Below are 12765 nucleotides of genomic sequence, written 5' to 3'. Positions count from 1 at the left end.
TATAAAACATAATTTCGGGAAGCACAGACTAAACCTTAATGTTCTCTTCACTACAGCAGGAACAGAAAAATCATTGTTTGAGTAATTCCAGAGACTTTCAATAAGCATTTTTCATTTACATTCAATCAACATCAATATTCATGATATTTGAATATATACATTGTATGCACCAAGGCTACCTGAAAATTAATCATAAGGTGATACTTGTGTCTTAATAGAATATTGACTTACTATCCAAAACAGAAGTAGGACAGTCCAAGTCCAACAACAATTTCTGTAATATGTCTATAGTACGGGGGAATAATTTTGGGTGACATCTTTGTTCGGAATATATGTCCAAACCACATTGAAAACAGTTGACACACAAGAAAATTCAGCTGAAAATTTAAGAAAAATATGTTAAATAATTATATTTTTATTTAGAAGTACAAATGTATGAGCAATAGAAATTTACCACCCCCAGAAAAACATTTTTACACCAAATAATCTAGACTAGAGATCAATTTTTCAATGTTTTTCAATGCTACATCATATTCATGTAGTATAGGTCAATGTACGTAGTCTGTAGCTTACAGTGTACATCTACCTGAACCTAGTCCAAATAATCATGATGTCTTGAAAAGCTATTTTTTTTTTTTACTGTGCAGTAAGACGTCAAAGCAAAATAAATAAAATAGGCTTTCAAGACGTCACAGTTGTTTGGACTAACATCATTTGAACATGATCGATCATGAACCTAAATGTGTCTATTGGGAGAAGATATTTCTGACTTAAACCTTCTTCACTATAAGCCTGCCCATAGCAATAGTCTATTCATTTTGTCGAAACGTAGATAAAGCATCAAAGCTCCCACACCCACCGCCCCCCCCCCCCCCCAAAAAAAAAACCAAACTTTTCATATATATATATGTTCAAGCAATGCAAGGTCATGATTATCATGATTATTTGGACTACGTACATTGACCTATAATGGTTAACTTTTATAATTTGTTATTTGGATGGAGAGTTGTCTCATTGGCACTCACACCGCATCTTCCTAAATCTGGGACAACATCCCTAATGCGCCTCGAAATGAGGAACTCAAAAGTCACGTGTAAAGAAAAAATCTCTGTGTAGTGATATTGGACATGTTTCTATTTTTAACAAATGACTGAACTTAATTATTTGTGGTGATTAGGAAAGTAGAGGAACATAGAATAAATGTGTAAAAACTATGGAGCTATTGAATGTGTTCAAAGTATTAAATTTTCAAAGAACTTATTGTGTTAAAAAGGGGATATTTTACCACAAGGAGCCGCATCACAAAAGGATGTTCAGGGTTTGCTAATTTACGGAAAAAGTAATCTCACTTCGTACCCAGAAAATTTAACCACTTATGTGAAAATGTCACAGCGTCGAAACGAGCTATCATACATATCCAAGTTTACGATATGGACCGAGCTACAGGAATAAACGTTACCATTACCGCCTATGTAAAACCAATTAAAGATATTGAGCCAATTTACAAAAAGATTAATCAGAAGTTTTCAGAGTGATCTATGGATGATTTCACCTTGTACACCCGGAAAAAGTGTGAAAATGATGGTTAGTATTTTTTTATTTATACCTAGATATCCCAGATGATTTCAGATAACCATTATAGATAAATACCAGCAAATACTCAATGAAATTTTCGCTTTTAAAATGCATCACTGGCACGGGGCTGAACACTTTTTTTAGGCACAATTCTAACTTTGTTTACACCCCGAGAGATCCGAAAGGAATTTGTTTATGAATTGAAAAAGGCATGAACTAACATAATAGTTTTAGCTGTAAGTAAACATGACACAATACAGTCTTTGTTATGTAATTATCACTCCGGTTTACAGGAATAACTGATAATCAAGGGAGATAACACACTTCATACGAGTAAAGTGAAATACATCATCACATATGCTTTTATCCAATAATTTGACCCATGGTCAGTAGATATCATATGCAGTTAATAAACAGTCAAACATGTACATGTATTAAGGAAATCATGAATTATTATTTGTAATGCACACTAGCAAATCACAAGATATTGTCTTTTCTCAGTGAAAAAGGGGAGGATCAACAAAATTTTTGAAAACAATATTGCTGCACCTTTTCAACTATTAAGCTAGTTAGCTAGCACTCGTTGCTGCTAATAGTAATATAAAAGATTTAAATGAAGGTTGATAAGCCACAAGGGAGAAGCATTTTTCTTTCTTTGCGATAAAACTTTCAAGAATTTGATTTTTCCTCTCTCAATAATACTTATGTATCTAAACCAAATAATAACACAGCCTGAGTAATTTTTTTGTCTTATTTCAGTTCCAGACATATCATTACTTTTTAACCTGAGATGGCAAACTAGAGGTTTTAAAAAGTCCTGAATAACTGGTAAGCATTTTGTTTTATTTGGCAAGCTCTAAATTGTTTATTTATGGTATTTATGCAATTCAAATTACAGTCGATATATTAAAAATATACTGATATGAAAACTGTTGCTATGGTCTTGGCATTAAATGAAAATGCTTGGTTACTGATCTTTTCGACTCCATATTTCAAGTTAAACCTTGCGGCAACTGTTCTTCATGTAACACTGCAAACTATAATTAGCATTATTTTGATATGTCGTTAGTTAATGAAGCCATATTACGTGTGATGCCACAATGTTTCCTTTAAAACCTCATGCCGATATCTCACTGATAAAAGATTTTCACTGAAATACATGAAAAAACATTTTTTCTCAAATAGAATTATGTGAAAGAACAAGTTTTGAAAATTTGCACTTCATTGCACTCTAATTATATGATTCAAATGACTTTTACAGTAGTTTATAGTGGTTTCTACAGTATAAAATACAAGGTTTCCACTGGCTAGAATAATTAAGTATTTTGGTGGTTTTTTTTTGTGAAATCTTCATTTTTGCATAATTTCTCTGTCAAAATGCACTTTAAGGCACCAGAAATTTTTTTTGAATGCTTTAACAGGGTCTGTGTGTTGTAATTTAAGGTTACATTCAGATGTTTTGTTCTTCTTTTGACTAGTGAAGGTATACTGGAAGAAATTAATTATGCATACACTTTGTATTCAAAATAAATAAATATAGCGATAAGGCCAATTAAAATTAATAGCTAGATTTTCATCCCCGCCCGCCCCTCTGAAATCGTCCCGCCCTGATTTTTTTTATTTAACAAAAATACAATTTCCGGATTTTGTTCATGTCCGTTACCGGGAACCATCGATAATTTCGTTTCATGCAAAACTTACTGTTTCAAATATCTTTTTTGTATTTCTTCGAGTAATCTAACGAAAACGATTAAGTCGACATATTCTGCTGCTCTATGATGACAACATCATCTACCGAGAATAGAGATTGATAACGAGAAGGGCATGAAATATTCGAGTTACAAGTAAAACGCCTCGTCCTTGAACGAAAATTGCGGTAGTCACAAGTGAATCGAAAACCGTGTTTTTTACTTTGTTTATACAATGACTGTGTCAGGAAATTTGGACTGAATGATATCCAAAGCGCAAGAATTGTAGAACAAATTGGTACAAAAAACATGACTGGATTAAAGAAATTGACAGAAGCACGAACTTGTTTGATTTATGACCGTATATTGAGAGAAAAACGTCGACAAACACGCATTTTAATTATAACAAGCCCTTATATTTACCCATGGCTGTTGTTTTTGTTGACAAACAGCAAACACCCTCTGTAACTGTCCCAATACCCTCAATTTAGTCATTAAACAACAACTACTTTTTGGTTAAGTTCATGTTTTACATCATATAAATTACTTTCAACACTGAGTTAAAATTTTATTCTGTACTCAATACTTGTGTTGCATACAATTGTACCAATACATTTTATTGATTTTATGGGGACTACAAACCATTGTTTAGAAAGCAAAATAAATTTGGTGTAGGTATAGTCCAACTGAAGAGAGCATTTCTCTTCTTTTTGATGTATACTATAAATAGGTTTCTAAAGCAGCAATTACATGTATAACAGTGGTTGCAAATCAGGGATTTTTATTTCAGAGTTTAAAAAATAGTGTAGGATTCCTTATACAGCATGTATATACATTATACAACTTGTTTTCCACTAGCATATACTCCGCGGTATGAAGAACTCGTGATGAGGGTTTCATATGAAATAAAATTTAAAAAATAAAATCCTCCCACCCGCCCTATTTTTTTCAAAAATTTGGATGAAAATCTACTAATTAATTTTAGTTGGCCTAAAAGTGTCATTGCCTTATAGTGCTGAAACAACTTTATTTTTTTTCAGAAATGGACAAAAATACACAGATTTATTCAGAATGTCATACCGATGAAGATCACATAAAAATATTTGGAAAAATCAGAACTATGGATTGCAATATGGGACAACATCCCTAATGCGCCTCGAAATGAGGAACTCAAAAGTCACGTGTAAAGAAAAAATCTCTGTGTAGTGATATTGGACATGTTTCTATTTTTAACAAATGACTGAACTTAATTATTTGTGGTGATTAGGAAAGTAGAGGAACATAGAATAAATGTGTAAAAACTATGGAGCTATTGAATGTGTTCAAAGTATTAAATTTTCAAAGAACTTATTGTGTTAAAAAGGGGATATTTTACCACAAGGAGCCGCATCACAAAAGGATGTTCGGGGTTTGCTAATTTACGGAAAAAGTAATCTCACTTCGTACCCAGAAAATTTAACCACTTATGTGAAAATGTCACAGCGTCGAAACGAGCTATCATACATATCCAAGTTTACGATATGGACTGAGCTACAGGAAAAAACGTTACCATTACCGCCTATGTAAAACCAATTAAAGATATTGAGCCATCTATATAAATAAACAATTTTAGTCAAATCGGCCCCTGGTTTATAATTGGTGGCACCTAGTCAAATCGGTATCTAGTTAAATTGGCACCCCATGTACATTTCAACACCCATGTTAACTAAATATATAAGGGTAGGAATACCCTTTACCATCAGGTGTCAAACTGTCATTTTCTGCTACCCTTAGCATAAAATTGGTTAAAATGTTACAGTGATTCGTCAAACTATCCTCAGGGCTCACACTACTTCAGAACTATAGGTCGAAATTGATTGAGAGAAGTGGTGAGATTTGACAGAGAAGTGCTTGTTCACTCCCATAATTCATTGTTGCCGAACTTTTTCTCGCTGATCACATGACAATCTTTCAAAATAAAAATTAAAATATGTACTTAATAAAATGGGTCACCATGAAAACTGTCTAAATATAACATGTATGAGAAAATAAAGGGTGAAAAAAAAAAAAATTGATGCAAGATTTATATAATTTCAAGGCATTCAGTGGGTTCCATCTATTTTGGACGGGCAAACATTAACTTTTTGATATGGAACAAGCTCTGAAGTCCCACGACCCTAGTTTTTCTGGCAAAAGTGGGTCTCATTGGGGTCTAAGCGTGACGTGGGATTGCCGATTTTTTGTAAGTGTGACACGTGAAAGTCAAATTATTGTGCCTTGAAAACAGGAAATGAAGTCTAACGTGACAAATTAGGAAATTACAACAAAAATGAGAATTGCTTACGTTCATGGCTATATCATGTATATACATGTATATATATATGAATTTCCCATTTTATATGTTTGAGCATAGACATGCCTAATCTGCTAATACTTTGAGTCACTAGTATACTTGTGCATAAAATAATTATATCTGAAATATATTTAGATCTTTAAATTTTTTTTTATTTGAGTTCATTAGAATGATAGCACCTTAGTTGACAAAAACAAGTCGGAAATGACATGTTGTACAAATCCGGAATTGGATATTATTTGATGCCAAAGTTTATATCAAAGTGTTAGAGCATCTATCTCCAGATAAGCTGCGTATTTGCGTGATCACTCAATACAAATAATTAAAAACCCAATGCAATTGCCCATTGCAGGGTTCAAAAACCCAATAAATTCAAAGGAAACCCCAATTATATGCCATAAGGCCAATTAAAATTAATTGATAGATTTTCATCCCCGCCCGCCCCTCTGAAATCGCCCCGCCCTGAATTTTTTTAATTTATAAAATTTACGATTTCCGGATTTTGTTCATTCCCGTTACTGGTAACCGTTAAAATTTCGTTTCATTCAAAGCTTCCTGTTTCAAATTTCGGCTTTGACTTTTGTACCTCGAGTAAATCTAACCAAAATTATTAAGTCGACATATTCTGCTGCTCTTTGATGACAACATCATCTTCCGAGAGTAAAGATTGATAACGAGAATGACGTGAAATATTGGTGTTACGAGAAACACGCTGTTTCCAAGACTGCAAATCGCGGTATGTCACAAATTTCTGTGATTAGAAAAAGGCGGACTTTTTTTATTTATGTAAAGACTTTGTTTCATGAAAATTAAATTGTAAATTATACCCAAAGCGCATGATTTGTGGAAACCATTGATACAGAAAACATGACTGGATTATAGATATTGAAACAGAAACACGATCTAGTCAGATTGATGACCGTTTATTGAAATTTTTAAAAAGTCGACTTACATACGCATTTTATTTATGCAAGCCCTTTGATTTTACCCATGGCTGTCTTTTTATGTTGACAAACAGCAAATGTCCCAATACACCCAAAAAAGAGTCATTAAACAACAACTTTTTTTTATTATTAATATTATAAAAGAAGATGTGGTATGATTGCCAATGAGTCAACTATCCACAAAGGATCAAAATGACACAGAAATTAACAACTATAGGTCACCGTACGGCCTTCATGTTTTACATGATAATTATATTTTCATGTGGCATATAAGTACCAACCCTATTATTTTCAACACTCTGAGTTTTCATTTTACTCTGTACTCATAATAATTGTGTTGCATACCAATGCATTTGCTTCATTTTATGGGAATACAAGCCATTGTTTAGAAACCCAAATACATTTGGTGTAGGTAGTCCAACTGAAGAGAGTATTTCTCTCACGTTTCTGTTCAAAACTCATAAATCCATGGACAAAAAACAAAATCGGGGTAACAAACTAAAACCGAGGGAAACGTATTAAATATAAGAGAACAACGACACAACACCGAAACGCAACACACACAGAAACTGACCAAGCAACAGACAAAACACCACGAGAATAACAAATATAACATCAAAACCAAATACATGAATTTGGGATAGACAAGTACCGTGCCACGTCTCATCTAAAAAATAAGAGAAAACACAAACGACTCAACGTTAAAATGCAACACACACAGAAACGAACAATATTATGGGGACGAAGTCCCCAATAACAGTAGAAAATTCAATAAAAAAAAAATTCGGGAAAATTTCCCTAACTTTTTATTGTATACTAATGAACTCAAAATCGTTCAATTTTTTTTTGTCGTGTTTTGAAATCCCGGACCTGCGCAGAAATGTACAATGTACTTCCTTTTACCGGTCTCGTTTGTATGAAACTTTGAGTAAAATATATATTTATCAGTCTAGTATAAAATAGGAAGGAACGCGCAATACCAATTTCATTTTTAATAATTCCTTGATATGAAAAAACGTTACCTGATGATAGCGTTTCTTTGTTTACATTGCATATGACGTCATAATTTAAATAACGTACGTCACAACTAAAATCCCTAACAACAAAACCAAAATCGGAAACGTTACGGTATTACCGTTTCTTTTTTTTAACAAATATTTAAGTTACAAAAAAATAATTCATACAGACTTCGTCCCCATTTACAGGTAATGCCTGCCTCATATTATAACAATGGCCATCTTCCTGACTTGGTACAGGACACTTTTAAAGGGGAATAAAAGTGGTGGGTTGAACCTGGTTTTATGGCATGCCAAACCTCGCACTTTAATGGCAAAGTTAAATATAACATTGAAATGACAACATAATATTTAAGTTAAGTTAATGTTAAGTTTTTAAAGCCGCAATTAGATATATTTATCTAAAGGATTTGAAATATTATGTAAGATTCCTCATACTTGTGTATACATGATATAAGCTTATTATTACACTTGCATATATGAAGAACTCAGCACAAAAGGGTTTCATATGAAATGAAATTTAAAAAATAAATTCCTCCCACCCGCCCCATTTTTTTCAAAAATTTGGATGAAAATCTACTAATTAATTTTAGTTGGCCTAACCATGAGTTCTTAACGCTTTTATGCGCTATCATTTGCGTGATTTACCCATTTCTGATTACAATCGTCGCATTAATCTATTTTTATAATATTTATAATTGGAAATGTCCTTTCATTCTAAAATAGAGTTCTTTCTCAAGTAGCTGAAATGGGTCCCTGTGGAAATTTTCCATTGCTCAAAAGGTACATTTGTAAATGTGTTTATGAAAACATTTCGATCTTCTTGGCGTGTATCCAATATTGTGTGAGGCCATAAAAAAGAATAGGTTTGTTTGCCCAAACCCTACATACCCAGAAAAAATCTGGCTTCTCAAATTCTTTTATTGTCCTGATTTGAAAAAGCTTTTTTTTAATCAGATAGGCATGAAGACTAATAAACACCTGATACTTTAAAAAAAGAAAATGCCTTCCTACCTACCCACTGTCTCAACCTTTGGGTAGGGCTGGGAACAGTATATCTAGAAGAGGTTTGTTTTTATTTAATAAAAAAAAACGTGTCAAAAAACTTTTAATTTATTTAATTGTTGAAAAGTTTTTAATTTGAATAGGGAAGACGATTATAACAATAATTAGCCGTTTTTAATCCAATATTTCTCTTTTTTATTATATTGTATATATTTATAATAGTGATTCATTATATTCCTATTTCAATGAATGAAGAAAAACAAGTTTTAAACCAATAGTTTCGAACTGTTTCTAATAAGAAATGTAGAGCCGTTAATTATCTAGTATAACAGCGAATACGTATTTATCACATGTCCGTTTCCGTATCTTGTCATTTATTAATTAACTACATGACAAGGAAATCGGCGATAATTAGGTAGTGTCAAGTCCCGTTAATATATATGTTCCTGGGTAGGGTTTGGGCAAACCAAAATATTTTCAATTGTGGCCTGAGCATGCTGAGCAAGTGTTTTTACAGCAATAAAATTATTTGCTTTTGTGTCAGACTATAGCTTCCATGAATTATTTCTTAATTATAGGGTGCCGAAATCACTTAAAATAGATACCGATTTGACCAGTTGGCGATTTAACCAGGTACTGATTTGAATTTTTCGAAAGAAGCTGATTGGACTTGTACCCTAAAAATTATTTATATGTTTTCGCACCTGATCGATAGGCAACGGGATAACAGCACAAAGAGGCTCCAATAGCCGAGATCCCACGTAAAACGTTCCTGTTGTCATTTTAATGGGGTTACTGTTTTCGACTACTACAGAAGCATTTAACTTTCTTGATCTCTTGACGATAGCACAAAAAAAATCAACGGATGATCATGAGGACAATGACCAGGATGCTCAGTAAACATGGCGATGTAAACAGTTAGCCACTCGGAACAATTCGCGCCTTTTTTTTTTAAAGATAAGACTAACTACCATTTGCCAGTTACTTTTGATAAAAAGAGATAACTTCCTAAAATATTCTAATATGAGGAAAGCGCTACCTTAGATGCCAGCTTTATACCCAGACTATGTCCGATATATTGATTGATTGATGATTGTTTAACGTCCAGTGGCAAATATTTCATGCATGTTCAGGACGAATGTCCTTCATAAACATATAGTTTTTTTATATAATAAAATAAGTTCAAATGGAAAACAAATCAGTCATTCATAGGAACGATCATTGAACTTCAGAAAGGCGGTAGGGGGTATGATAATTCTTTAATTTTTTTTCTAATTCCCAAATTGATGGGAAAAAAATCTGTTCAAGCAGAGAGCAACAACAAAACATTCTGAATCCAGATTTTCTCCATACCTTTTTTTTTTTACCAAATTATAATTTTGAATCATTGACAGTGTTCGGAATAATGCATGCTTCTTTCATGCGTTATTGAATAACTATATATAGTGCCTCTTTTAATATAGTTGTTAACACAGTGCTCATTAATGAAATTCCATGTAATAATGTGTATTATATATGGTGTTTGTCAGTCTTATCATGAACTTAGTTCAGCTTTGCTTATTAACTCAGTGCACGAAACATATATGTTTTAATCAATACTCGTATTGAGTAATGTGACGAAATCAGATATGTATATTTTAATTGAGATTTTGTATACATGTCCTCAATAATTTATGATTTCAGCATCAGTGGCGGATCCAGGGGGAGGGTTCCGGGGGTTGGAACCCCCCCCCTTTTTTTTGGACGATCAATGCATTTGAATGGGGACATATAGTTGGAACCCTCTTTTTGTCTTGGGTTGGGACCCCCCCCCTTTTTTTAAATGGCCCCTGAGCATTATCAGAAACCCATCACTAGGCTGTTCTCACCACTGATCCAGTTTTCAAAACACTGGAACTAACACACATGGCATAACATTTTTTTTATTGCACTTCAGCGTTTCTGTTGTCTCGTTGTTTTCCTCTTATAGTTGACGTGCTTACTTCAGTTTTAGTTTCAGTTGTAACCCAGATTTGTTTTCTCTCAATCGATTTATGATTTTCGAACAGCGGTATACAATGTGACTCGAACAAATATCATTACAGTATTTGTTCTGAATGGAATAAAGAGTATAGCATATTTTTTTCTACTTCTACTTCTACCATTTCGCGGCCACCATCAACAAACTGATTATTTTGCCACTTTTGGATGCGCATGTAAATATCTTAGATAAAAATATGTGATAATTGTTTGTGCTATATATATATACATTCTATATATAAAATGAGGTTAAAATCATCCTGGACGGCGGTCTAAATTGTCTCATGTAGGTGAGTGTTGAAACTTTCAAGACTACCTGCACTGGTGGTGTTTAGTTGTAGCGCGTTCCAGTCCCTTATTATTCTTGGATAGAACGATTCTTTCCTCTCTTCTGTTCTGTAAGTTGGTAATTGGAAACCCTTGATGTTTAAGCTCGTGGATATTCTGTCCGGTAGAATGAGAGTGTCTTTTGTATTTACATTTACCATCCTGTTTGCAAGTTTGTACATCATTGTGAGTCTTGCTGATTTTCTCCGGTCTTCAAGAAATTTCCATTCTAGTATGGTAATCATGCATATGTCACTAACAGATGCGGTGTTGTGATATCTGTTAGTGTCATATCTTGCTGCTCTAAATTCTTTGTACCATTTTCAGCCGGTGTTTGTTGTTCTGCTGGAAAGAGTCCCATACTGTGCATGCATACTTTGTTAGTCTTGTATTATTTTTAATTTTAGTTTCTTGTGTACAATTTGGAGTTTAGTATGGCGTTCATTATCACTGAAATATTATATATATATATGTTTAGGGGTCAGCTGAAATACGCCTCCGGGTGCGGGAATTTCACGCTGCATTGAAACCTGTTGGTGACCTTCTGCTGTTGTCTTTTCCGTATGGTCGGGTTGTTATCTTTTTGACACATTCCCTATTTTCATTCTCAATTTTATCTAAGATTGATCTGACTAGGGATTTGTATGCAGTTTCCTTTCTAGTGGTGTTATTTATATTAAGGTTTCGTTTTAGAAATCAAATGGTCTTGTTTGCTTTGTTACAGATGTGTTCGTTCCATTTCAAGTCTGAGCTTATTGTACAACCAAGATATATGGCAGATTTAACAGTTTGTGTCCATGCAATTTGTACTCTCTAACTATAGGTTTTATTGTGATTGTTAATACATTGCATCTATCAGGATGAAAGGCCATTTTCCATTTAGTTTCCCATATTGAGAGCTTGTTAATGTTCTCTTATAGGTTCACACTGTCTGCCTCTGATGCGATGGTCAGGTAAACTATGGTGTCATCTGTAAAGAGTCTAACCCCTGAGCGAATACCTTCTGGTATATCATTTATGTAGAAGATCTAGTAGAGGAAGTCAGATTTTCCCCCTTCTACAACTACCACTTGTTTCCTGTCCGAAAGGAAATTATGTATCCATTTTGTGGTTTTACCTCCGATGCAATATAGTGATAGTAAACTGTGACTTACTTTATCATGTTTATCAAACGACTGTGAACAATTCATAATTAGGCAGTCTGTTTGTTTCCCTGCATCCATGTTTATGGTGATGTCATTTATAAAGTCTATCAGTCAGTTGTGTTTTGCAGGGAAGACCTCTCCTGAATCCATGTTGTAATATAATGGGTAAAGTATATCACATTTGTCAGCATGGTTCATAACGTGGCTTGTTACAATGTGTTCCGTGGTTTTACAGCAAATGCAGGTAAGTGAGACTGGACGGTGGTTTATTGCATCAAACCTATTTCCCTTCTTAAATATTGGACTTACTTTTGCTCTTTTCCAAATATCTGGTAAGTCACCTGTTTCATAGGACCGTCTGAAGATAGTTGTTAATATTGGCGCAATATATGATGAAAGTTCTTTTAGTACACTTGATGTTATAGAGACTGGTCCAGCAGCCTTATATGAGTTCCGATTTGATAATAATTTTATAATGCCATGTTCAGTGATGTTTAAGTCCTGTATTGTATGGTATTGTTGTTCTGTCATGTTGCAGCGGTCTTTAAATTCAGTATTTGTGAAATTTATTTATCTGAAAAAGCTGATTTTAACTGCTTAATTATTTAAGATGTTTGCCTTCTCAACTAGGTCTGGATGGAGTAAACCCATTGCTTCGTAAAGGTGGTATTTGATTTCCACCTAGATCTGATCTCTTGTGCTTGATAAATGTCC

The 12765-nt window shown here is 33.6% G+C and overlaps 1 protein-coding gene and 2 long non-coding RNA genes across 4 annotated transcripts in view; 2 read left to right on the top strand and 1 right to left on the bottom strand.

Moving 5' to 3' along the window:
* The window catches only part of LOC139498640 (lysophospholipid acyltransferase 6-like), a 32824-nt gene extending 23351 nt beyond the window's left edge, over nt 1-9473 (bottom strand). Inside the window, exons 1-2 of the mRNA XM_071287126.1 lie at nt 9265-9473; nt 232-377 (exon numbers count right to left, since the gene is read on the bottom strand). Of these exons, the coding sequence (XP_071143227.1) occupies nt 232-377; nt 9265-9342 (224 nt within the window). The 5' untranslated portion in view covers nt 9343-9473. The remainder of the gene's footprint in view (nt 1-231; nt 378-9264) is intronic.
* Nucleotides 1042-4609, top strand: LOC139498641 (uncharacterized). 2 transcript variants are annotated; one of them, XR_011657980.1, is made up of 3 exons: nt 1042-1584; nt 2335-2403; nt 4304-4609. It is a non-coding gene; the product is annotated as an uncharacterized lncRNA (long non-coding RNA). The 2 variants fall into 2 exon arrangements; XR_011657981.1 differs by lacking the exon at nt 1042-1584 and adding an exon at nt 1745-1811.
* LOC139498642 (uncharacterized) overlaps nt 8878-12765 on the top strand; it is a 7237-nt gene continuing 3349 nt past the window's right edge. Inside the window, exon 1 of the long non-coding RNA XR_011657982.1 lies at nt 8878-8975. This is a non-coding gene — a long non-coding RNA (uncharacterized lncRNA). The remainder of the gene's footprint in view (nt 8976-12765) is intronic.

This window comes from Mytilus edulis, chromosome 12 (genome assembly GCF_963676685.1).
Source record: "Mytilus edulis chromosome 12, xbMytEdul2.2, whole genome shotgun sequence".
In the NCBI taxonomy this organism is placed as follows: Eukaryota; Metazoa; Mollusca; class Bivalvia; order Mytilida; family Mytilidae; genus Mytilus; species Mytilus edulis.
This window is presented reverse-complemented; position numbering and strand designations above follow the sequence as displayed.